Here is a 27,630-nt window from a genome sequence, read left to right on the forward strand (position 1 = left end):
CACTTCTTCTGCCCAGCAATATCGTTCCCACGCATGACTGCCCTGCTTCCGTACAATAAAGCTTGGTGAGAAAATGATACGCGTTTGGGTCCACCGTCTGTTCGGGTTCTGACAAAGTGTAGTAGTAGACTATCCTGCGGTTAAGAGAGACATCCATGCAGTAGGCGGCAGTAGCTCAGGAGGTAGAGCGCTCGTTTTGGGATCAAGGGATCCCAGTTCGAATCCCGGCTCATCCGTGTTACATGTCGAAGTGTCCTTGGGTAAGACACTGAACCCCTAATACCCCCAATAAGCAGGTTTGCAGCCTTACATGGCTGCAAGGCCGCTATTGGGAAATGTGGAGCACATTGTAAGCGCTTTGGGAAGTCATTGACTTGAAAAGCGCTATATAAATGCAGATCATTTCATTTCACGTTAGTGCAATCGTATTGCCTTAAACAGCGCATCCATGACTTTATTATTGAGTAAACTACGTAAGGGTATTTTTACTGAAATGTGTTCTGGTTAATAAATGATAGTAAGCAAATACAGCTACAGTGAGCGGTTTGCTTTGGGAGTGGCGCCTGGCTTTGGCGGCATCCAGTGGACTGATTTTAAACTGCAGGTCGTTGTTTGACATGCTGTACCTCCTCTTTCTCTTGTGCTTCTAATCATTGTCTCACACTGGATAAAATCCAAGAAACACTAAAGAAAGCAATGCTAATGGTAGATCAGTTTTTCAGTTTCGAATAAGGAACATGCAAAAGTTGTAACTGAGTCACAGAATTTATTTCCAAACAAATGGTCCTTTCAAGTCCCCCTCCCATAATCCCAAAGAAAGATCTTTTTTTCTATGTATATATACATATATAATAACTGGATGACGTCCCCCTGGTAACTAGGACAGGGAAGACCGATTGGGCCTGGAGTGTCCGACAGGTCGTGAGCCACCCGCGGCCACAACAAGGAGACGACTGGACTGTACAATCAAAAGGGTTTACCTTTTCAAGCACTTCCTGCATACATGTGCCCAAAAACACCCCCACAGGAAGTCAATTGAACAACATCACACAGACACACAAGAGGTCATATTTTCCTTTTCAAACAAGACAGCCTCAGAATGGAAAAAGCAGAAAGTGGAGTCTTTGGGCTTGACATTGTCTGAAGTAGCGTGCACACCTTCCTGCTGGTTAACAGTCAGCTCAGATTTCATCTTCTAAGTAGGATGTGACATAAAGTTGAGGCTTTGGTTTGAAATGGTATCGTTGACCAAACATTCCGTTTGAATCCTTCGCTGCAACACCGAAAACTCATTTGTCACTTTAGTCCGAGAAAATGCCCTTTAAAGACGATCCTACCAATTGCGTGTCATAATCGTAGTATGTATTGCTTGTGTATGTTGGCAAGAGCCCCCAAGAAAATATCCTATTCAAATGATTGCTAATTCAAATAATTTGGCACTAGAAATTATATTTATGATCAAAAGATTCACCCTTAAAATTGCAGCTTGAACACCCCCTTCCCATGAAGGAATTATGGGCGAGTGGCTTATACACAAATGCTTGAATTCGGTGTTAATTTTGGACTGACTCATAAGGAGAGGGCCTTGAGAAGAGCTTGGACTTTCTTCATTCCCTATCCTTTAAAGTTCATAATTCAATGATGTCTCTTTTTATTTTGAGTGCACTAAACGGTGACATTCGGCAATGTTGCATTCTTAAGCTTTAGTCAAAAGTGTAATGGCCGACCAACCCTGTTATTTGTAGAAATAGATGTATAAATTCATACTAACATATCACAGATAACACATAAATAAATCTCTTAATACCTACATTTATGACAGAAATGCAATTCATTCATATATTTAGACATTTTTTTCTGTATTTTGTCGAGTAGTCTGTCACAGCAAAACTTTATTAATAGGTGGGGTGGGTCAAACTGGCTGAGCTTTTCACCCATCGGTTGATCAATGAAGAAAGGCAACGCAGTTGATACGAGCACTTGTTGAAAAACTCGGGCAACCGGGCCGTCCCATTCATTGTCGAGTATTTCGTCGCAAGAAAATGTTCTTCAAATGAGGGGGCGGGTCAAACTGTCTGAGTTTTTCACCTATTGGTCGATCGATGAGTGCACCAATCAACTGCAACGCCTCTCTTCACCGATCAACCGATTGGTGAAACGCGATTGACGTGTGCACCATCAGTTGCAATGTTTATTCTTTTCACTGCTCTACCAATAGGTAAAAAGCTCAGTCAGTTTGACCTGCCTTCTCATTTGAAAAACATCTTGTGACAAAATAGCGAATGAAATGACCGAATGCATAAACGTACGAAATTATGTCTACATGGGTCAGGATCGGTGGTCATCCAGTTTCCCTCAGCCAAGAATCACAAAATTTGTGTCATTTTCCTGATTATATTTGTGTTCATTCTTAACACCCAGAACATTTTCTGCCACACTTAACTTAAAGCCCTCTCCACCAAAAACAACCCCCCCCCCCTTATTTTTTGGACTGGTCCATTCTGGAATCACTGTCAAACCTACTGAACATTTTGGTCTATAAAATATATTTTGTCCCGATTTTGAACTACACGTGCCAAAGAGGGGCAGGGTCTATACGTTTGATGAATAAAAGTGGGCTCTGGCTTATTTACATAGTTCAGCTGACACACCCCTTGAAACAGTCTAACAACAGTTTATAAATGGCTGTGTTCCATTCCGTATATCCCTGAACTTGGCGGAGGGCATTTTTAAACACACGTCATGAAAGCTGCTCAGGGTGTGGGGGGACCTAGAGGGGTCCGAGTTGGCACTTGCTGTCGAGAGATTGGCTCACTGGGAAGAAAAAGAAGCGACGATCCCTTTTCACAGTTGAGTCGTACGAGTAGAAGCTCGCGCGTGCCCGGCCGCCGTCCTTTGTTGCGTTTTCGATCGGGGCGTCACAGTCGTTGAGCAATCCCTGAGCTCAACCCAAACAGCTTTTGGAAAAAAAATATCATGAAATCATAATAAACCCCCCACCTCCCACATACAGTATAGACCACGTGAACAACATCCGGGCAACCCGAGTAGCGGCGACCATGCTGGATGGGTAAATTTACCTTATTATTATTGTGATTTTGAGCAAGGGGGGTGGGAATCCCCTCCTCTGTTATCAACCTCCTAGAAAGTCAAAAATATGAAAGTGTTCTTGGCTCTAGCCACCTCCCACCAGGGGAATATGTTTCCGGTATAATATGTATATATATATATATATATATATATATATATATATATATATACATATATGTGATTAATGTAAGATATACGCCGAACGATCAAAGCTCAAATTTGGCTGTTATGACAATAAATGATGTACAAACAAGACCACTATTCTGCAGGGAAAAGCATGTAATGTAGGGGTTAGGGTTGAAATCAAACGATTTCTGGGAGTCTTTTAGCTAGCAAACGGTACTCTAGTATATTTTAGTATGCCCGGGCTATCACCGGGTCACCGAATGGCTTAATTTGGAGCCTATCTGCACTCCACTCACCAAATAAAAGTGCAGTCTTTTCAGCCAGGCTTTCACAGACAAAGCTTTCTTTCCTATGGTTTACGGCAGTGGTGTTAAACTCATTTTATCTCAGGGGCCACATGATAGAACAAACATTCCCTCGAGGGCCAGACTAGTAGATTAGAGAGAAAGAAAACGAGAGGGAGAGAAAAAGAGAGAGGATGGGTCAGAGAGAGAGAGAGATAGAGAGAATGTGAGAAACAAAAGAGATACAAAGAGAAATAATGAGAGAGGGGGAAAGTAAAAGAAAACGAAGGATATTCAAAGTAAATTTGAGAAAAGGAGGGAAAGACAAGGGGAAAACAGGGAGATAGAGAATAGAGAAAAGGAAAATTGGAGAGCAAAAAAAGGTAAAAATACAGAAAGAGACAAAGAGGAACAAAGAGACACAAAGAGTGAGAGAGTAAAGGGGGGAAGAGAAAGTGAGAAAGAGAAAGAAATACAAGTACAGCATTTGTGAGAGGCACCTGGCTTTGGCAACATCAAGAGGACATATTTCAACCCGCAGCTCGTTTTTCTCTTGCACTTCCCTCAGCGTTGTCTCGTGGGCCGGATTAAATCCCTTAGCGGGCCTGATTTGACCCGCGGGCTGCCTGTTTGACACGGCTGGTTTACGGCGTGCCCACTATAATAAGGTTATTGTTCTGGTCTCTACTCATCAGGTAACAGTAATTAGAAATAAACAATTAAGAGACAAGAACCAACACCTATCATATTCCTCCTTCACTTCAACACCCAACAAAATGAATGTAGACCGGTGACAACATCAAACTGCAACTTATGAACCCATCCAATATGGCTGACTTTACATTCGGGGATGCGCGTGCCGTCACGTTGACACTCAATTCCAAGCATGTGATGAATAATTCACATAGATAAGACAAAGCTTTTAATTAGGCTCAACTTTAGTGTTGTATTTTTGGGACAATTCAACTCCTTTTTTTTTGTTAAATGGGAATGACATCCAATACAATTATCATTTTCTACCCGTTATAAGGCTGCTGCCGTGGCAGCAGACAGGACAGTACCATGTGACCAGTAAATCAAGAAAAAGACCTCTTTGGAAGGCAGAGAGTAAGCGAATGGGCTGCTGCTCCACACTCTAGCGACAACTAGTTGAATGGAGGCTAGGAGGGGGGGGTGTCCAATGAATCCCAATGGTTTTAGTAAATGGTGGTGGGGGGCACAATTGCAAGGTGGTCAGTCAGTCAATACGGGATTGTAAGGCAGTTTGGTGTTTTGCAGAGCCCACTTACACGTCTTATCCGCCGCCCCCCCATCCCCCCATAGAACACACAAATCACACAAAAGCAGCCCCTGACCTCCCCCACAAAAAAGACAAATACAAAGAAAAGCACAGGCCAAAGAAAAAGAACCCCAACATGCCCTCCAAACGGACCATTCTAGTGATGTGTAAAACTTTCTCACACGCGCGCTCGCTGTCAATATATATATATATTTATTTATATATATTTATATGTATAGTAAAATTATTATTCATCTTGTGATGTCGTCATTTAAATGTAGGGATTTCTTTTTGTGGAGATGATAAATAATTCCCAAGGAACAGTACCATCAGTTGGGTCCCATTCATCCAGTCACCTTTAGGGGAGAAGAGACTGAATTATATATAAAGATGTATGTGTATATATATATATATATATATATATATATATAGATTTCTAACCAAACAAACAAAAAAAAGCTGTCATCATTTTCAATGTAATCGGATGAACATTTACAAAGTGTCTTGACTTGGTGCAATTTGTCTCTTTTCCCCGTCGTGGAAACGTTCGCATCTTTAGTCTGTGGCCGAAAAGGAGCAATTCCATGTTCCCCTTCTTGTTTTTCATATGATCACCCCCAACCCCCCCAAAAAAATAAAATAAAAAAAATCAAAAGACAAAAACAGACCTCTGGTCCAGTCAGTAATAAATGGCGTCGAAAAACTCATGCAGGAGAGTGCACAGTCACACAATTGTCGGTGATCATAAGACTTTTGTTTTTGATTCCATTGAGAGAGTAACAGAACGATGACACTAAAACCTTCTATGAAACGTAGCTGAAAAAGAGGTGAGGGGGGGGGGGGGGGGGTGCAGAGAAGAATGGGGGAGGGGTACTCTGCAAAGATGGGGGGGGCGTGGTGTTGGAGACGCATCGCAGCTCAGAGCTTCTCCGGGGAGGGAATCCAGATGTAAGGGCCCGACTGCTCCTCGATGATCAGTTTGATTTTGTTGTAAATTTCCTCCAGCGAGTCGCCCTGGACGATAGCTGCCAACGCATGTGGGGCACACGTTAGCTAGGAGCTCAGTTGCATATACAGTCGTACCTCTATATACAGGGTTCGGACGGGTGCTTGCAATCCGTGAAAATTCTTGAATTTGAATGTGTTTCTGAGGTCAGGAAAATGCTTGAATTTTGGATAAGGTGCTGAGAGTGCGAGAGCATGCAAAAAAAAAAAAACGTACCATTTTCACACATTTTGTATGTTCGAGAATTTGTGAATCGCTTTTGGGTCAACAAAAAAGTTCTTTTGATCAGCGCTGGATTTCTTCCTTTGTAGGTATTGGACAGTTTGGCCTTGAAAGTGCTTGAAAAGTGATTGAATATGGCCATGAAAAAGGTGTACGAACCATGTATATATGGGCACCCCGAGACAATAGAATTTCAATAAGCAGCGGTAGCTATTTGTATGAGCACCTCTACACACAAGATTTTTGATACACAACTTGTTTTATTTAAAAAAAAAAAAGCCCTCTTCACAGTGCATGCAGGTAAAAACAACACAGGTTCCCTCGGTGGTGTGTTTTAAATGCGATATTTTGAAGTCAATGTTGCACAAAATTGAGTGAAATCAGTAGTTTTTCGAGAAGTGGCTCTTTCAGCTCGGCTCACTAAAAAGAGCCGTTTTTTTACGGCTCACAAATGGCTATTTGTATCAATTCTGTTGCTTTTATTTATATATTAAACTGATTGTGTAACATTATGCACACAATTACTTTTGGGGAACAAATAAAGCTTAAAATGAAAAATGACAACAATGAAAAAGGAAACAACAACGATGAAGGAAAAAATAGAGAAATAGGAAAAAACAATAACAAAGGAGTGAAAAGGAAGTGGAAATGCTAGAAGAATCAAACATATACAAGGAAATTGACAAAAAGGAAGGAAAAGTAGGAAAATTAAGAAAACGAGGGAAAATGCTAGAGGAAAAAAGAAAGCAAAATGAAAAAGCAGATCCTTTCCTAATGTAACTTCCTAACAGAGGGCGATGAACAGGTAGTTGCCTTGGATGGCAGACGCTGCTATGGGTTAGTGTGTAAAAGGGAAAGTGTGAAGGACATTGTAAAGCGCTTTGGGAGGTCTTCATTGACTTGAAAAGCACTATATAAATGCAGACCATTTACACCCATTTATATTCAGATGCCTACCATGTCATTGGGCTGGCATATAAATTCCTGTAGTGCCTTTCCTGTACTCTGGTTGCATGTGAGCAGAGCTTCTCTGCTTTAAAACATGTGAAAACTAGGCTAAGATGCTCACTGTCTTCATTCTGATGTGAAGTTTTTAAGTACCACACTACAAGTACCACAGCCGAGCCATTTTGTAGCATTTCTGTAGTATTTTGATATTATTTGTGTGCTTTTATTTTGTAGTAGTTTGCAGTATTTCTATTGTGTTTTTGTAGTATTTCCATAGGAAAGTTTCAAAGGAGTTGACTTGGATGTTTTGGGGAAGTCAGGCACAGATACATTTTAGTTTTTAACGATTTCATATAAAGACTAATTCGAGACGAGCACAATCTTTGACCAAATTAAGCCCGTATGTCGAGGAAACACTGGAAATTATTGGGAGTGCGCCGTACCTGTGAAAAACTCTCCAAAGTCTTGCTCCAGCTTGACCGCCTTGTCGAAGACTTTGTTGGCCTGCTCGTACGTCTGCCGTTTGTTCATTTCCCTGCGGCGGAAAAGAAACCTGAGTAAACCCGGCTAGGGAATCGGCTCTCCGGCCGAGATTCGGAACGGCGCACCTACATGAGCGCTTCGATGGATTTTGGTTTGATGAAGATGGCGATGGGGTAAAGTTGTGCTTGCTGCAGTCGTTTGATGGCGTTGCCCGACACGTCCAGGATGCAGTGCTTCCCCTGTGGACGGAATGTTTCATGACGACAAAGCTTCAATTTCAATTAAACAAAAACCATTATACAGTATATAAATGCTTGGAATCTTTCTTGATGAGGCGATTAATTATCGGGTGTATTTTTCATATTGGGCCAAAATAATATTAGGGTGTGATCAGTCTGAGAACTGTCAACCTGACAATATTGTGTACCCCTCACTTTGTTAGTAACTAGGGTTTGCATTTATAATGATTTTTTTGTGTACCGCATTTTCTGTACTATAAGTGTTTTTCATATTTTGGTTGTGGGTGAGACTTACAGGTATATGTGTAAATATTAACATTATATTATTGCGTTTTAAATTGTTATAGCCAGTACTGTATATAACTTAACATGTTATTTTCACATAGAATCGCATGAGGGCGCTATAGGCCTATGTTGACAATTTTAACCTTGACCATAACGTAAAAAAGTGAGGAAACCGGCGCATTGTCTCCCTCCGGGAGTTGTGTACCGGGTGAAAGTGACACAGAGGATGAAGATTTGATTGGATTTAGTGATTCAAGATGACATGTATGTTTTTGGTGTCGGATTTGATAAAATACCGTATTTTCCGCACTATAAGGCGCACCTAAAAGCCTTTATTTTTTTCAAAAGCTGACCATGCGCCTTATAATACAGTGCGCCTTATATATGGATCAATATTAAGTCGCAAAGTCTTGCAACTAATGCAGCAGCCGCCGACTAGATTTCCCCCCGAATGCAAAGTAGTCCACGGTGTATGCTGGGATTCACCGGCGTTTCATTGGCTAACCAATATGTCAATCATCAGTTGAATCGATCACTATTGGCTAAAGTTATTCAGAGGTAAAGGGGGCGGATCCTTTTTATCATTTACAGGCTTGCATAGGCTAAAGGGGCAAAACAAAGCCTGCAATTGGCCGAAAAAGATGAATGTGAATAGCAAGTTGGGTTGACGGCATAGAGAAAACAGTATTTTACTATTCTGTACTGTATTTGTAAATATTTTACTCTCCTGAATTTACTACACTCACGGATATAAGAGGACCATGGTTGCACATTATTATTGAACACAACGACTTCGGTGAGCTATTCCAGCTATATATTTTCCATGTATCTTGTTTCAGACTGAACTCGATGTTTCTGTGATAAGCGGTGCAGATAATGGATAGAATGGAGTGTCTATTTTTAAATTAAACTCAATTCCAAGTGTTTATTGTCATATGCACAGTAAAGTTGCGAGCAAAAAAGAAAATAGAAACTAAGGAATGGTTGGCATTTCTTGAATCCCAAGACTTTTTGTCCAGAAGCGACTTGGAAGTCCAGAATTTATTGTACCCATGCAAGTAAACTGATACTTGCTCAACATTAAAAAACTTTGAAAAAAATTGTAATAACCAGATTAAGCCTAGCACAAGCCTGGTGTCAACTGCCAAAGGGCTGTGTTCTCTCACACTTGAAGCAGTTTTCAGCCGCAACCCTTTTAGCTCTACTCCAAGTTGTTTTCGTCACGTGTTTTTCGATGACATGCACATATTTACTACTGTGCCGAATGAAAAAGCAAATGAAGGCTGTGTTGCGTAAAATGTAATTCCTATATTTATAGGCGGAATGCTAGAGCAACCATACTGTGGAGAATAGTGCCAGATTGCAACACAGATGTGAGGAGTCGCCTTTTTGTGTTGTCATTGGTGGTTTCCGCAGTAACAGAACAAATTGCATTAGGTTTTCATTGTTTCTCAGAGATTAAAAGGACACTCCAGAGAAGTGTAACATTTTTGATGGATGAAGTTCCACTGCTGTTCTCTAATTTGAGGATTTGATTTGTGGGTGAAATTTAAATATTGTATGTAATAAATTTGAAAAAGTACAGCACTAGCAAACCTCACTTTATGCATTATGTGAAAAATGTTAAAAGCATCAAATAATTTATCCTCTAGAAGGGCCTCTGGAATCCTTTCAGTGTTTTGCATTTAGAGTGCATGTGTTGTAGAAAAGGGTAGCTATGTGCCTCACGCACTTAAGGAATTTTGAAAAAAATGATCAAAAATATTTGATACACGACGCCAAAGTACCCATGCACACCTGACACTAAAAGCAAAATGCAATGGCGTCGCACACCGCTGCTGCCCGATGTGCACGGGGCTTTAGTGAGCACAGCAAATTTTCATTATGGGCCCAAACAAAACTGCCAAACACGTCCGGAACAAAGCCCGCAACTTACCCTTTCGGCCACAGTTCTGACGGAGAGGATGCTGGTCCCGTAGAGGTTCTCGTTGAACTGTCCCGCCTCAATGAATTTATTGTCTTGGATGTCTTTTTCCATTTGCTCGCGCGAGCCCACAAAGTGGTAGTCTTGACCGTCCATCTCGTTCTCTCGCCTCGGACGAGTCGTGTCTGCCAGACAGGGAGTCGTCAAAAGACAACGTTTAGAGCGGCCGCGTTTGCCTGAGCTCAACTTACGGGGGACGCAGGAGCCAAACTTGTGAGGGAACTCGGAAATCAGGTCGTCGTTGACTCGGTCCTTCATGGGGCCCAGGATGATTACGGGTCTAGTGTAGTGTACTGAAGACGTAAAAGCAGCACAAATGTCAACAGAAGCCTTAAATCCACTCAAGCACAATCAGGACATCTTGTGTGAAAAACAGGAACAAATTTAGTTTGCAATGATTTGTTCAATTCAGCTTACGGTCCAAAAGTGATATATACAGCAATTCCTCGCTATAACACAGTTCACCTTTGACAGTCTCTGCTCTACCAATTTTTATCATGTATTGTGTTCTGCATTCTGATTGGCTAAACACTCCACAAGAAAGAAAATAAACCCAAAATAAATGATACAGGTACGGTATACAGTACTTTTTATTTGCTAAATAAACGCTTGGACCTGTAAATAGGGTTTAGTCTTAGGTTCTAATGTAAAATCGAGTGTTTAGTTGTATAATAAAAGGTTTCTACTTCATGGATTTTGCGGATCACAGGTTCTTTTAGGTACCTATCGCCTGAAATAAACAATAGTTCACTGTAAAATGTATCATGGTATTTGAGGAAAAAAGCTCATTTTCTCACACGGTATAATCTCTCGTTTATTGAAGTTAATATTTTAGATATGCGTAAATCAACGAAGAAACCCACTGATCCTTAACATGCACGCTGCTGAAAAAAGCAAAACGGAGATGACAGATTGCAGCCGCACATGTGTTCGTTTTAGTCGGAAATAAAAGATACATCAACGAGCCACGCATGATAGAAATTTGCTCTCTTAGCCCCTGCTATCAGTCAACTAGGGATAATAGATTGATGACCAACACGGTGCAGTTTATTTTAGGTGGTCCACAATGGCATACTTCAGTTGCCCAAAATGGAAGATGGATCACAGTTCAAAGAATGCAGGTCACTTTTGCAGGGCCTGACAAAAGTTCGCGCAGCAATATGCTATAGGGAATAATGGATCTCAGCTGCATGAGTACAATTCACTTTTTGGTGGACAGATTGAAAAGAACCAGCAGCAGGCCCAACAAAAAAAATGCACTCCGCCAGCCCCGCTTGATGAAAGACTAATATCGGTCAATCCCTTATCTTGAGAAATCAAATCATTGTTTGAATTTGCCTACAGTACAATATCCAATTTGAGTACCCCACCCACCCCAAAAGAGATACATTTCAAAGATGTTCTCACTTTCTTGCCGTATGACTGGCTCGTAGGAGAGAATAGTGTCTTCTTGGCCCTCTGCAATGATAAAAACAATTAAAATACATACAAGTTTCATCTGTTTGCAGCCTGTGTTGTGCCACAAAGAAACATCAGTGATTCTCTGGTGAATAACCTAACCAAGTGAGGAGGGCCACTCACTTGAGCTGCTTTCGCTGTCGCTCGTGTTGGACGTCAGGCATTCTGAAAGGGAGGACAAAAGTTAAAAATTGCTGACTTGGGTGGGGCTTAGCGCATAGCTACCAACATCATATTGAGGCCCGTGGTTGCATTCTTAATCCCATGTTACCTGTACTTTGGCCCAACCCATTTTATACTTCTCATTTTTCCTATAAGGAGATGAAAGAGTTTCATTTCAAATGACATCGGTTTATTAATGACCGGGCTAAACGGGAGCTGACGTCTGTTGGTTCATTTACATGCATGCAATAATCTTCTTGGAAACATAATATTGCCAGTATTCTGATCATTGAAAGCTATTTCAACGCACGCAGTAATTTGATTAAGGACTGCGTGCAACTGCCGGTATTTTGATTGTAAGGGTAGGGATAGTCACCTCATTTTCCAACTACTTGTGCATACACAGTGCCAAGAAAAGTGTTGCTCCCCCTTCCTTATTTCTGTGTATTTTATATATGTATCACTCACAATGGTTTCAGGTCATCAAACCAATTTTAATGTGATCCAAGGACAAACCAAGGAAATACAAAATGCAGTTTTGAAATGTTGATTCCATTAAGGTACAAAACACAAACATAAAAACCTATCTGGCCATATGTGATAGAATAAATGCCCCTGGACCCAATACCAAGTTGGGCAACCTTGGCAGCCATAACAGAAATCAAACATTTGTGACAAGAGTCTTTCTCAACGCTGTGGATGGATTCTAGCCCAATGTCCTTTGCAAAATTGTTCCAATTCTGCCATATTGGAAGGTTATCTTGCAAACAAGAGTGGGCTGAAATGACTCCACAGCATTGTGAAAGACTTGATACCAATCATCGTAAACGGTTCATTTCTGTTATTGCTGCCAAAGGTTCCCAAATTTGCTGTTAGGTTCAGGGGGCAGTTATTTTTTCCCATAGGCCAGATTAGTTTTCTTTTGTGCATTAATAAATTGAATCAACATTTCAAAAGTGAATTTTGTATTGTTTGGGTTATCTCTGTGTGATATAAAAACATTTACGAGTGATAAATGCATGGTCAGGCACCTTTCTGACCCAAAGAGCTATAAGAGAGCCACACTGTTTAAGACAAAATTTCATTTCATTGAATTTGGTGGACGACACAAATGAAATCATCCTTCGTTAAATGCACAAACAATGTCTAATTGCGTAATTACTTTGTACCAGCTTTGCCCCTGTTATCAGAAAACTACAAATACCGTGAATATTGGATGCCTGTTTTTCACTAGGCATGTAAACTCTTCATTCAGATAGCTCCAGGAATCCAATATTCTGTTTCCAATCAGATTATTGCATGCATGTAAACGTACTCTGATCAAAAGGTGTGTTTAATCTGGTCTTAAAACTTTAATAAATAAATAACAGCTGTTAGAAAAAAACCACGAGTGGTTTTCAGAGTAATATTCAAATTCAAATAATTTCCCACCAAATTGCAAGGTGCCGAGTCCTGTTGCTACATGTCAACACATCAGCGGCGGGCCAAAGAAAACATCAGTGAACATTGTTACGCGGCGGCCATGGCAACATCCAGCAGCAGTATCAAGGATACCATTAGGTTTGTAACAGTTTGACACAACTCCCTCTGTTGTTAGCCAACAGCCGGCTTCCCTCACAATTGCAAAATGTTGCTTCAATTTCAGCACGGTCTTACTTAATCTTCATGGACAAAAGTATTGGGACACTGCGACCAAGTGCATTAACCAAGGCCTAAAAATGTCCTGCTTATCAATAGAAATTTAAGCATTCCACCCTTTCAACTAAAGTGTTCGTAAAATGTCAATTTGGATGATTATCCTGTGTTGTGTAGGAAGTAACCAGGATTCCATCTAAAAGTTTTAAACCGATTTACTGATAATGTGTAAAACGGACAAGCGACTGGTGCCTGTTATCATCGTTTGTTGTTCTTTGAATCAAGAGCCTAGGTTTGCCCTTACCAATCAATGGTGGGGACATAGCACATTTTATCCAGTGATCACATAATATACTGTAGAAGGGGACAAAACAATACTTTGTCAATATTGGTAGGGCCACATCCCCTCTATCCAAAACCAAACTCTGCCCATACTTCAAATAAGGAGGAAACACGTTAACAGTGTCGTCATGAAACGCACTACACAAAGCTCCTGTTTTGTTGAGCCAATAGGCCACCTCTTCTTGCACCTCTGAATAAAATTTTGAGCCAATGACTTGAGAAATGCAGATCGCGCACTGCCGAGGATTATCAAACAAATTTCCTTGTTTGCTAAGAAAGACAGCTAAGACTTGAAAGAAAGACCATTTTTTTAATAGAAAGCAGTCGAAGAAGGCAACATCTCACAAGACTAGCATCCGTGTTGTTTCCCTTCAACGCACCCCTTTACTACTATGACGTTTTATTTCCTGAGCAAATGATCTAACATTAGCAACAGGCTAAGGACAATTTCAAAAGTGATAACATGGTTCCCAAATACTTTTGTCCATTTTTCCCAAAAGGAAATTCTAGGGTAATAATTGCTTGTGTCGAAATGCCACAACACAGCTGCCATGCCCCAAATCCTCCCCCCCAACCCCAAGCCTTCACACCCTGGCTGGACCGGCACGCAAGGGGACAACCACAGGACTTACTCAAACTCTTTGATCCATAAAAGTCATCGCTTAACCCCGGGAAGTCCTAGGTGTCCCGACAGGTGAGAGCAGAGAACAAAAAGACAAGAGAAGACAGCAGACAGGAAGAAGAAGGTTAGTGAGAGTCGGGGCAGAGAGGAAGTGGAGGGTTCTGTACGTGCCTGTGTATCTATGTGTGAAAAATAACGTTAGAATTTAAATCAAACACTAAACAACCTCAATTAAAATCTAAGTTTTGGACAATAGAGGTTCGGTTGTGTTTCACATTGTGTCAAAGCACAGTCTGATGAAGCCTGCCGTGTGTTAGTGCAGCCAACAACTACACACACACACACACACGCACGCACGCAGCTATCCAATTTCTCTTGGAGGATACCGGAGAGGCGGTCACATGCGGCAAAGACGCTAGAAAAATAAGAGTCTTAAATTTAAACTTTGTCCTAAATGCGGGAAAATCGTAGAGTATGCCACATTTTGAGCTTGTCATGAATAAGAGAACAAGGTTACAAGAATCTTGTAGAGCGTTAAGACTTATTCCTAAATTGGTCCATTTGTTGTACGGGGCTCAACACATCCGATGTTGACATCGAGAACGTTTCAATTTTTCTTAGCTTGATGTAAAAAAGTCAGGCGTGTAACCAATCCTAATAGTGTTCAGATTTGTATAAGAATTGAACTTTTAGGTCCAAGAACTGCTTTTCCATATGTGTTGCTCTTCAGGTATGAAAAAAGTTGTAGTAAACCCAAATGTTAAATTGGATGGCATGTTGTCTCTTATGTCATGCATGTGATTGCATTGTGAACAAGTTGAACATGTATTCCATCGTGAAATATGGCTATTTGTATTCATATTTCACTTTCTTGAGTTTCTTTTATTTTATATTTTGTATCAAAAGTTGTGTAATTAATAAATGAATACAGAGTGTTAAAAAAAGATAATGTTATGCTGTATTTTGTGGCATCGTCCAATCTCACATAGGTGTGACTTTATTACACAGAACTATTCCCAAAGTGTTGCGGATGACTTTGTCATGCCAAATAAATCCATAACCAAATTAAAATACGTTCAGCTCAAACAATTCCCCAGGCAACCCCATAATTCATCAAGGCAAAGAACACTTGCCCAAAAAGTTACAATATCAAAAAGATGTGTACACGGTGGGGCTGCGCGATTAACCGAATTCTAATCGGTATCGCGATGTGACATAGCGCAATAGTGTAACCACAAAACACTGCGTTTTCTTTAAAAAAGGATTCATAGTTCCAGTTTGTTATTTGAGTGATGGGAGCGTTTGGTCAACCAGAATTATCACATTTCGTGGTTTGACACTGCAGGCCAATCAGAAACAGTTTTTAATGGCACCAACCAATAAAGGCGAGGCAACGTTTGTAAGACGCGAGTGCACGAATTTGAAAGGCTGGTGTAAGCTTGCCAGTCAGTCAAACAGCCCTTGCACAAATGGCCACAGCTCGTAGCTTTAGTGGCTCGTTACATTGAAAATAATTTTTTTTAATAAATCAGACTCTGAGGAAAATCAAAAAAAGCGCAAAGAAAAGCTGCTCACCAGCGGGTGCCGCCTGGATTTTATCATGTCCGGGAATTGACTGAGGCGGCGTCGAAGGGAAAGTTAACAGCTAGGCTAACAACTCTTAAGCTACCACTGCAGACCGTGGCTAATCAGCAACGCCAGATACATTATCAATAAAGCGGACGACTTGGAGCCACTACTCGAGGAAAACCACTACATTTGTGACTCTAGTATTTTAATCATCACAAAGGCCTTGCAGAAGTCGCGGTTACCTGACGCTAACGTGTAGCTAGCCAGCCTCTCTCTACATTTTCCTACACTGTAAGAAGTAGATCTAATTATTTTGTTACGGTTAAATACTCTCAGTCTCTAAGGATGCCATCTCGAGGAAAGTTTGCATGCCACTACGTTCAAGTTCTTCCTGAAAACAAAACAAGCACAGAAATGCACTTTTCTTGAAAATCGCATTTAAATTGCAATTCAAGTCTGAAAAATAGCAATTAGGTTTTGTTTCCAAAATCTTGCAGCCCTAGTACATGGCATTATCTATACTGTCAAAAAAGGTTGACAGTGCAGATGAGGGGCTGTAAATATTTCATGCGTTCCATTAATAAAATTAAATTGAAAATTTATGTATATAGATATAAATGAGGAATTTCAAATGTTAACAAATGGATGATTAAAGCGATTTATGCCTCACTGAGCACGTTGCAGAGCCTGTGACGTCACGCGCATAGGCGAGCGAGGTTGAGTGCGAACAAAGTCGCTATTTTCAAAGGCTACGATAAATTAAACTCATGAAACATGACGGACACGGAGAAAACAGTTTGTTTTTTTAAAATACTACCTTACACATTTGCAGATGTATACCATTAATTTGTATGCATTTCTGTTTATTGTTAAGTTATTTGACTTGGAATGTTGATGTTGATACGTGTCACTGGGTTTTCAGATTTCTAGTTCCAAAAGGTCCTTTGAAAAAATGTTTTTTTTGCTCTTTATAAAAAAAGGATATATTTCCAGGTATATAGCAGACGTTTGTATGTATTTTGCCTGTTATTTGACAAACACTATTTTTTAATTGTTTAATATTGTAGGTGTTTTGTGTGCTATTTTCCTATTTGTCCACAACATTTCGGAAATTTATAATGAGGTTTTTTTTATATCCGATTCATCAAATGATCGCGAAAACAATAGTCAGATAAATCAATTATTAAAACAGTCGTTAGTTGCAGCCCAAGTTAACAGCCACACTTGTCAAGTTGTATAGTTCAGGTAAAAGACAAGTTGAAGCGTTGACAGATTAAGCGAGACCCGGGTAGTAAAATCGTGCCACCTCTGTGCCGCCGTGAGAGAGGGATGAGAGCAAAGCTTCCGTGGATGGAAGGAAGGATGGAAAACGGATGGAGACAGAACTGAAGTGTGAAAGGAGGAAAAGAAAGGATGAAAGCAACTATACCCGCCAACTTTTCCCTTCTGCTGCACCCCTACCCACCCTGCCACCCTTAGTTTACATCACACAGAAGGTACTCACGTTCAGATTCCACCAACTCCTGCACAATATTCTCCTTGCTCTTGTAAAACGGGAACTTTCGCGACAGGTTGAAGCTTTTTTTGCGCTTTACTTTGACCGGCTGCTTTGTCGGTGTGGGAGGAATGAGGGAAGTGGGGAGGGGGAGATGAGAGGGCAAACACACACACGCACAAAAAAAAAAAAAAAACAGAATGGATTTCAATGAAGGGAGTGGACACACATGCAAAACAATAAAATGAAACATCTGGCAACATCAAATCATAATGAAAATGAGAAGTGGCTAATGGGCGGAAATGAACACACGTGGCAGCTTCAGTTTACAAACGTTATATTGTTTCCGGCAGAAGGCTAATGGGAAAGGCATATCTACATATACTGTCCTTGATATGCACTATTGGGTTCAATATTTCTTTTTTTTGTTCAAACAAAAGGCTGGTTTCAACATTTTTGCACATTAAACAAACAGAAGATGTCCAATATAAAGAACCCAGGAGACTTCAGCACGAGTACACTGTGTGCCCTCAGTCCTAAGACAATTCGACAAACTAGTAGAACAAGAAAGTATCCATAATTCGGGGGAAAAAACGATTAAAGTATTTTCTGGACTAAAAGGCAAACCCAAAACGCCTTAATTAAACAGAGATCTGAACACGCGCCCTATAAATCAGCACTGCAAAATACTACACAAATTTTACGATATACCTCCGCATTGTTACTATGAGTAATCAATCGATAAACATCCCTGACCAATGCAACAGGATTTTAACCTGGGTTGTGGCGGTGAAAGCATGGACACTATCACTGAATCAGCAGTGGTACGGATGACATACAAAAATGTATTAGGGCTTATCTCATTATCACATTATTTTTACTCGTGGTGACAGAAACGAATATTACGGAATGGAGAAAATAGAAAGTCAACAAAATACTGTACAAACTCTTTAACGTACGAATGCATATTTAAATACATTATTGACGCAAAGGTAAAGAAGTGGAGAGACTGTTAAAGAAAAGCGCGGCGAAGTGTTGTAGTACGGTAGAGTAATTGCAAGACATTGCATTTTTTTCAAAGATTTAGAATGTTATCTGGGTGATGGAATGTTTGGCCAACAAAGTTAAAGTTCGGGTCTTAACAGCGCGGCCAGACAGAGGAAAGTTTTAATGGCACTAGCTAATACAGGCGCGGCAAAGTTTTCAAGCAGTGTGCGCGCAACTGTGTAAGGCTGATGTAAGCTGTCAGTCAACCAGCCCTTGCACAAATGACCTAAACAAACGCTTTAGCAGCTGGTTACATTGAAAAGAAATTCATCAACTAAATTGGACTCTGAGAAAAGTCAAAACAACGCAAAGAAATGCGGATGACCAGCAGGTACTCTGGATTGTGTTTGCGTCTGGAAGGGAAAGCTAACAGCTAGTCTAAAAACTCTTAAGCCACCACGGCTGAACGTGGCTAATCACCAAAGCCGGATCCGATACCCATGAAACGGATGACTCTGAGCTAAAACTCGTGGAAAACCACAACATTCCTGACTCTTGTATTTCAATCATCGCGAATACCGTTCAGAGATCGCGGTTACCCGGTGCTAGCATGCAGCTGGCCAGCTGCACTCTAAATCGCTTTCTTGCACTGAAAGGAGAAGCCCTCTATTTTAGTTGTACTTTTGTATAACAACCATTTATTCCACCGCAATCCTGTTTTTATCTGTAGATTTAGTTGTTATTTTGTTACAGTCATATACTCTGTGTCGGTAGTAACGTTATCTCGAGGTAAGTTGGCATGTCACCATGTTAAAGTTCTCCCAAAAAACAACTAGCACATAAAATGCACTGAAAGTTCTGAAAAATTACAATTTGGGTTTCTCTCCCCCAAAATTCTGCAACCCTGTCTTGTTTTTCTGGCACCACGAATAAAAAGTGTGATAAATAATTTTTGTTCTATAAATTTTCATCTATTATCTGTATCACTGGTGGCATAGTAGTTAAATGTCAGCGCTTTCACTACCTCAACCCTGATTCAATCCCCGTTGCATACAATGTTTTGCGGTTATTGTCAGCTACACTTATCGACTTATCGATCATTGCACTAATATGTATCATAAGTGTATATAAAGCCCTACCACAGTAACCCTTACTGCAGTCTCACTTCCATGAACTTTATTACCTGATGTATGAAAAATATCTGATAAAAGCCTTTTTGGGGGTTGAGCCTTATAATGCGAAAAATAGCGTACATGGGGAAGATGGTTTTTAATGCGATGAGTTCTTCCTACGTTTCTAATTACATGAACTTTTAGTTCTTTTAAATGTTCAATTGACAGAATGATGTATTTATGTAAAAATATTAAACGATAATTCTTATTATGTAATTCTTGTCAAATATAAATATGATATGTATTTAATGGGTTAAAGAGATCAAAAGGTTCAGGTTGGTGGCCGTTATTTGAGCAAGTGTGCTATTTGCATATCAGACGGCTACATTTTTTTTTAGTGTGACTGTGTCTTGTCATCCTGCTGTTTGCATAAAAGGTCAGTTTGATTTCTCCTCGTGTGCTCCTCAACTCACTCACCCTGTTGGACTCAATCATGCCTGTTCGGGCGTGGAACTTGACTGTTTTTAACCTGGCACGCTCTTTCTTTTCCACTCTAAACAGAAAACGTTTGAGGGAAGAAAAATAAAATTATTAATGCATTAGATATTATTTATTCACCAAGAATTTCCATGTGTCTAAACAGCACTACATATATTCCTTGAGTTTATGAGTCCCAGAAGCACAACTTTACCTTTTCTTGCTGGGAATGACCCCAATTTGCTCACTCTCCCCATGAGGTGTAACAAGCCGGGCCTGCCACCACTCGTCGTCGGACGCGTTGATGACATGGAGGATATCGCCATAAGAGAAGCTCAGCCCTTGGCTGGGTAAGCAGCTGTCCCTCGTCCGATCGTAGTCAAAAAGAGCTCTACAAAAAACAAAATAAATAAAACAATAAACTTAAGTTTTGAGTGCCGCGGGGCACCTACAACATCATAAACAAAAAACATCTGGTCCATCCGTTTAGGAATTGACATCACCTTTTTGATGGATGTGGTAAAATCTCAAATCTTACCAAGAATGTATTTTTTTGGGGGGGGGGGGGGGCGGTAAGGGGGGGGCAGTGGAAAAGCATCAGAACCCCATCCCCAAGTACAAATCGCCTTAAAATAAAAAATGAAAAAATAATAAAAAAATAAAAACACCCCTCATACAATGCATTGACACAACCAAAACTTGAAACTTTGAAAAGGTTGTACAAAAATAAAAACAGGACAACAATAATGATCCCAAAATATGACAAAACTGTTTTCAAATTGTTTTTATTGTTTTTTTAAGCATTTTTGAGGGGGCGTCGCTACTTTGCGGATTTTCACTTTTCGCTGGTGGTTTTGGTCCCCATTAACCGCGATAACCGAGGGATTACTGTACCAGAAAACTAAACAAAGATGTCACTTTGCAGCAATCACATTCGATGATGGTACGCAACAATGGCCTCCTTACTGCCGCGAGTCTAATAAACCCAACCGTGTAAAATATTTACTCCAAAATACACAATGATGCTGACAGATTTAAAAAAAAAAAAAAAAAAAAAAAAATCTGTCCCAAATTATCTCTGCATCGATGAACATTTCTTGTTGCTAGCTGTCTGTTCAGCCCCATAATTCCAGTTTACAAATAATGAGATGAGTAAAATAATTTTGTTTAGGCCATCAGCATCCAAACTTTTGATTGACATTGTTTACGGCCAATTGCAGGCTCTGTTTCACAAATTTGCAAAGGTTTTAAGAGTTGAAAACTGGTAATCTCCAAATAGGCACTTTTCAAAACACCAAAACCTACCCCTTAGGAAAATGTGTAAAATACAATGTTAAGTTTTTCAGATTGCGATCGAATTTGACAAGGTACCAGGTAAGGCTTCAAGCTATCGTCTTGCCCGTTTTCCAGCTAAGATGCCCATGCTACACTTATCTGCAGGCATTTCATTGCAAAAAAAAATCAGGCAAGAATAAAAACCTTTTTCTGTGTGTTCTCAGATTGTTCAGTGCTAATAGCACTTGCATTAATTTTTCAGATTGGGACAAAGCTTCAGAGCCCTACCTTTAAAAAGAGACCAAAACCATATTCCCTAAATGATTAAAGAACAGCATTTAATTTACTTTGGGTGCATATTTTATTGGGATTTTTGGTGGATTTTATAGAAACGTTAAGGGGTTTAAGGTAGAAAAGCACTACAGCACTCCTGCCACACGCAAGAGAAACACTATGTTGAACTTCTGGCCTAAATACGTTAAAATAGTGATTTTTACCACCAAGCCAGATGTGTACTCATGAAAAGAGCCATACCTGGCAAAGAGGGCGCTGGGCGAGGGAGAGAGTAGTGCGCTATTTAATGTGCTGAGATCCGCCCACTCCTACCGCTCACCCAATTGAATTGCACAGGGTGATTGCCTGGCATTTTCTGGTTTGTTCTGTGGGTTTTCATCAGAAAGCTTCAACAGTGAGCATACAATGTTCAATGTGCTTCCATAGAGACGTACTGCGAAAATTGGATCTGTTTGTGTAACACCGTGCGTGAAAACTGTAGTTGGGATATACGCTCTGGACCGAACCATCCCTCTGAGTTGCTCGGCCTTTGCATATACTAAAGTTGGAACAATACAGAGAAGAGTATCCGGGCTTTCAATTCATCTTGGAGCCAGATATACTCATGAAAAGAGCCATATGTGGCTTGCGAGCCATACGTTCCTGAGCCCTGGCTTCGACTATTGCAGACGATAAGGCATTCATTTGTAAACGAGATGCTACTGCTCAGGAAAAGTCCAGACCTTACATACCATACATAACCCTCTCATATACAAACATGGGAGCAATGCAATCTAGGTCCGTGCACTGACGTAAAGAGCAGGGTGCATGTGTGTGTGTGTTGGATGGAGGTGGTGTATAAGGGGGAAGATGGTTGCTAAGATAACCAAGGCGCAGCAGAGTTACGACAAACGGCGCTTACACCTTAAGCGCCCCGACTCAGGTGTGACTCACTCCTTCCATTGTATGTTTTTGCTGTTGAATGACTCGAGTCATGACTGCAACTGCTGTCAGTCTACAACACTATGTTGTGATGACAACTAGTTTTGGGCATAATACAAAGCAAGAACTCCCTACTTGAAACCCGAAACCTTCACAATGCCATTCTTGTGGAACTTTCATATAAAATTCGGTTGCCAACAGGGGGCAGCAAAATATTGAAATGATGAAGCATAATTGATACATCTTTTCAATACTTTTTTTTTCCCATTCAACACAACACTGAGTCTTCTGCCAGAAAGGGCTACTAAAAATCAAGAGTCAAGTTCGCATTCTTGATCGCGTTCCTTGACCCTCCAACCCTTGTGAGTGGATTGCGACTGAAGAGACTCTTTACGACGCTTGTGCATAGTGGAAGCGCCTGTCACAAGCTTGGACTGGCTTTCCAGCACAATCTTGTGGAATGTTCTCGCTGAAGAGATTTTGTGTTGTTCCAAAAACACGGAACGGCTCGGCCGCTGTGCAAATGATTATTTTTAACTGTGAAATGAGGGAGGCGCGAGGTCATGCGACTTTGAATTAACCAGTGAGACGTTTACCCACAGTGCTGTTTAAAATATTAATTGTATGTCGATGAGTCTACTATTAGAATTTTACCTGAACACTTTCTGTGTATTTTTGACCATGTTGTTAACACACCATTAAAATCCACCAAGTTAATACACCAGTTAGATACATTTACATAAAAACCGTACCCTAAGAAAAATAAACTTGAGGTTTTGAGTAATGCCAATAGATCCAGCACAAATGTTTTGATTCAAACAAAGACAAATGTTTCTTGTGATGGGTCTTTAGATTTATCGAGGAATATCCCCTTCATAATGCAAGAAAAACTTTTAGCCCATACCCCAGAAAGAAAGGTGTAAGAGTGCTCCGTAAAAACAAAGGCTTTACCATAAGGTCCTCATAAACAACATTTTCCCAGTTTTTGTTATTTTGTTTTTAACCATGCTTGAGGGGGGTGCATCCAGTTTTACCTGACGTATAGGGAGCGTTTCTCGCTGGTGCGCAGGGAGCCGGAACCTGAGCTCATGCTGCTGTTCATCATCTGCTCCCTTAGGTCGTGGATCTTGGACTCAAACCGGCTGTACTCTGTGGGTAGCGGAGATAATTAAATTAATTAAAATTATTTTCTTTAAAATAATAATTGAATAAGAAACACACATATGTTAGCCAGAAGAAAGTAAACAGAAATAATTTTCTTGCCCACCACTCAACTTATTAATATGTCAACAGTTTGACTGGAGTAATGCACACAAAAAAATACTAATCCTAAACACTAAAAGTGTGAATGATTGACAGTGATGAACTGATGACCAGTCCAGGGTGCAATCCAAAGTCAGATAGGTCGATTCCAAGTATCTCGCTCTCAAGTATCTTGTTCATTGATGTGTTGGATGTGGAGCATAGCTGCCTTAAACATTTGTACATGGAAATATTCTAAATGGAGCTTGGGCTTTGTGGTGTTAAAATGGAGTGTGGCTTCACGTCAGGTGCACACTTAAGCCCAAAGGCACGCTCCGGTCTGGAAGCCATAGAAGTTGAGGATCACTGTGTCAGAAAAAGAAAACTACATATAGAGCTGGCACACATAGTAAAATGATGTGTGACCATTTAAAAACAGATGGATTGGCAGTAGTCTGAGCAAAGGGAAAAAAAAAGTCTAAAATTAGTGACTGTAGCATTACAATTCACAGCAAAGTGCGAAGATGGTTGGTACTAGTCTACACATTTTAATCCAACACAAGCCTAATTTAGATTTTAACCACTGCAGGCTACTATAGCACAAAAATACATTACTAAAGCATGCATGTTCAATCTACATAGCCCAGGGAGGAAGGAGGAGATAAGATAGGGGTTGGCCGTCAAGAAAAAAGGAGCATCTAAATTGCAACGCATATTTGCACAACCTGAAAGCAGGCGAAACACTGCCACTCGTTCCCCGCCTTGAAAAGTCATTCATCTGTGCACATTCAAGCGAAGCAGGAAGAACAGTGAGCTGCAATCAGCCTGCACACTCCCCAGGGGACTTTGGGAAGGGAAAGCTCAGCATTGCGTAGCTGCCAAGCCCCGGCTACTAATGACAACATCACAATACAGGCTTGTCTCTTTGTAGGACACATCACAAGATCTGTGAAGCTTAGTCAAAAAGAAAATGATCCCTTTTGGAGAAGAGAGGGGAAAAATAACAAGGAGAGAGCATTCCGCATGCTAGAAGATACGGCAGAGCGACACCACACCTGTTAAACGTACTTTACAGGTAGTCTTTTGTTGGCCCACAACAAACAGGAAGAGTCATGGAAACAAATGTTCGTTTATCCCGCCAGGCTGGTGTGTAAAAATAACTTGAAACTCAAAGTGCAGGCCAAACTGTAATGGACCGTATTCACAGGTACTACTTTCCACACCATATGCCAGCCAAAATTTCATTATACTATACATACTGCGGTACAATGACGGAGTAGGGTTGAGTGCTATGGCAGAAAATTCAAACCTCAGTATCAATAGTACCCATTGATAGTATATAACAAATAATTGATTTAATGTCACAAAAATGGCTACAAAAGTGATAGTTGTTATATTGCTGTATAAAGATAACCACTTCTTCCCTAGTTTAATTGAAGAAACTAGGGAAGAAAATAGTTTCTATCTGCTAGTTGAACCCCACACAGCTTGACAAGCTCCAACTGCCTAATGAAATCCGGAAGTCAACAAAGTTATTTGGGCATAGCCAGGGAACGCTACAGGGCTTTATGTGGGTGTAAGGAGAACTTGGTAAATGCAGGTTTTGTGGAAAAAAAACAACTTTCATTAGATCATGCAGAGCCACATAGAGAAGACAGAATATTATTAGTGCATAAAGGTAAAGCATAATAGAAAGGCACCTATAAATATACTTATCCTCATTATCACTATTATAAATATCAATTGTGACGTGGGATACTAGCAGGAAGGGGTTAAGCAAGTTAAAGTAGCCCTTCTGGTAGATGGAAGGCAGTGCATTATTAAGTTCAGTGAGAGTTCTATTATGCAATTTGAAAGTCATTGTTAAATTCAATGCACGTTTGATACAAATTTGTATGGTTGCACTCGTCAAATCCAAACTTGTTAATCTTATTATATCTGTTTTTCCTTTTAGTTTAACATGGTGGGAAATTTGTTAGAAATGAGGAAATTTAGGACTAAAAAAAAACAAACAAAAAAAAACACACCAAATTTATTCTATGTATTCTATAACAGAACATTTGTTCATCTGTAGAACTTGAGAAAACATCAATTCATAGTGTTTAAGTTTACAGTTTTGGCCAATTCTGTGTCTGAATATGAGCAACAACACTTTTTATTTAATTGCAGTATATCCTCCAGAGTGAAATAAAATTACCGTGTTTTCCGCACTATAAGGCGCACCGGGTTATAGGGCGCACCCCGAAAAAATAGTTTTTGGTCCTATTTTTGACATACATAAGGCGCACCGGATTATAAGGTGCTACAATGGGAACGTCGACAAAACAGATAGTTCAGTCAAACTTATAACCCCCTTAACATTCCGAAAGCTTGCAAAGACGCTAATACGTGTCGAGAACACGTGCGGATGCGGTGTCCGTACGATGTCACTCAAATGCATCGTTCCATCACTCGGAAGGTTAAAGTCTTGGGATTCAAGAAATGCCAACCATTCCTTAGTTTCTATTTTCTTTTTCGCTCGCAACTTTACTGTGCATAAGACAATAAATTTAGTTTACCGTATTTTCCGCACTATAAGGCGCACCGGGTTATAGGGCGCACCCCGAAAAAATAGTTTTTGGTCCAATTTTTGACATAGATAAGACGCACCGGATTATAAGGCGCTACAATGGGAACGTCGACAAAACAGTCAGATAGTTCAGTCCAACTTATTACCCCCTTAACATTCCCAAAGCTTGCAAAGACGCAAATACGTGTCGAGAACACGTGCGGATGCGGTGTCCGTACGATGTCACTCAAATGCATCGTTCCATCATTCGGAAGGTTCAAGTCTTGGGATTCAAGAAATGCCAACCATTCCTGAGTTTCTATTTTCTTTTTCGCTCGCAACTTCACTGTGCATATGACAATAAACACTTGGAATGGAGTTTAATTTAAAAATAGACACTCCATTCCATCCATTATCTGCACCGCTTATCACAGAAACATCGAGTTCAGTCTGAAACAAGATACAGGGACAATATAAAACCCGAAGTAGCTCACCGAAGTCGTTGTGTTCATAATAATGTGCAGCCAATGTCCTCTTATATCCGTAAGGGTAGTAAATCCAGGAGAATAAAATAATTTCAAATACAGAATAGAAAAAAATGCTTTCTCTGTGCCGTCAGCCACGTGCCATAAACATTCATCTTTTTTGGCCAATTGCAGGCTTTGTGTTGCCGTTTAAGCCAATGCCAGCCTGTAAATGATAAAAAGGATCCGCCTCTTGACCTCCGAATAACTTTAGCCAATAGTGATCGATTCAAATGATGATTGACACATTGGTTAGCCAATGAAACGCCGGAAAATAAATCCCAGCATACACCGTTGTTTTGGCCAATTGCAGGCTTTGTGTTGCCGTTTAAGCCAATGCCAGCCTGTAAATGATAAAAAGGATCCGCCCCTTGACCTCCGAATAACTTTTGCCAATAGTGATCAATTCAAATGATGATTGACACATTGGTTAGCCAATGAAACGCCGGAAAATAAATCCCAGCATACACCGTTGTTTTGGCCAATTGCAGGCTTTGTGTTGCCGTTTAAGCCAATGCCAGCCTGTAAATGATAAAAAGGATCCGCCCCTTGACCTCCGAATAACTTTAGCCAATAGTGATTGATTCAAATGATGATTGACACATTGGTTAGCCAATGAAACGCCGGTAAATAAATCCCAGCATACACCGCGTACTACTTGGCGTTCAGGGGAAAATCGAGTCGGCGGCTGCAAGTTAGTTGGAAAACTTTGCAATTTTAAAATTGATCCATAAATAAGGCGCACTGTATTATAAGGCGCATGGTCAGCTTTTGAAAAAAATAAAGGCTTTTACGTGCGCCTTATAGTGCGGAAAATACGGTAATTTTAAAAAAGACACTCCATTCCATCCATTATCTGCACCGCTTATCACAGAAACATCGAGTTCAGTCTGAAACCAGATACAGGGATAATATATAGCCGGAGTAGCTCACCGAAGTAGTTGTGTTCATAATAATGTGCAGCCAATGTCCTCTTATATCCGTGAGTGTAGTAAATCCAGGAGAGTAAAATATTTACAAA

The 27,630-nt window shown here is 40.4% G+C and overlaps 1 protein-coding gene across 10 annotated transcripts in view; it reads right to left on the minus strand.

Annotated features, from left to right (window-relative positions):
* Positions 1 to 4,409: 4,409 nt before the first annotated feature.
* Positions 4,410 to 27,630, minus strand: part of dlg3 (discs, large homolog 3 (Drosophila)) — a 101,732-nt gene continuing 78,511 nt past the window's right edge. For 3 of the 10 annotated variants that reach the window (XM_088344706.1, XM_088344705.1, XM_088344703.1), the window contains 10 exons: positions 23,330 to 23,444; positions 20,020 to 20,196; positions 19,806 to 19,881; positions 14,176 to 14,221; positions 11,528 to 11,569; positions 11,354 to 11,404; positions 9,899 to 10,239; positions 7,568 to 7,677; positions 7,399 to 7,490; positions 4,410 to 5,804 (listed from right to left, as the gene is read on the minus strand). In XM_088344706.1, the coding sequence (XP_088200832.1) occupies positions 5,698 to 5,804; positions 7,399 to 7,490; positions 7,568 to 7,677; positions 9,899 to 10,239; positions 11,354 to 11,404; positions 11,528 to 11,569; positions 14,176 to 14,221; positions 19,806 to 19,881; positions 20,020 to 20,196; positions 23,330 to 23,444 (1,157 nt within the window). In that variant the 3' untranslated portion in view covers positions 4,410 to 5,697. Of the gene's footprint in view, positions 5,805 to 7,398; positions 7,491 to 7,567; positions 7,678 to 9,898; positions 10,240 to 11,353; positions 11,405 to 11,527; positions 11,570 to 14,175; positions 14,222 to 17,238; positions 17,339 to 19,805; positions 19,882 to 20,019; positions 20,197 to 23,329; positions 23,445 to 27,630 lie in introns of all 10 variants that reach the window. The other 7 variants (XM_088344702.1, XM_088344701.1, XM_088344700.1 and 4 more) reach the window with 3 other exon arrangements.

Source organism: Urocampus carinirostris, chromosome 9 (assembly GCF_059441175.1).
Source record: "Urocampus carinirostris isolate Australia breed hairy pipefish chromosome 9, RoL_Ucar_1.0, whole genome shotgun sequence".
Classification (NCBI taxonomy): domain Eukaryota; kingdom Metazoa; phylum Chordata; class Actinopteri; order Syngnathiformes; family Syngnathidae; genus Urocampus; species Urocampus carinirostris.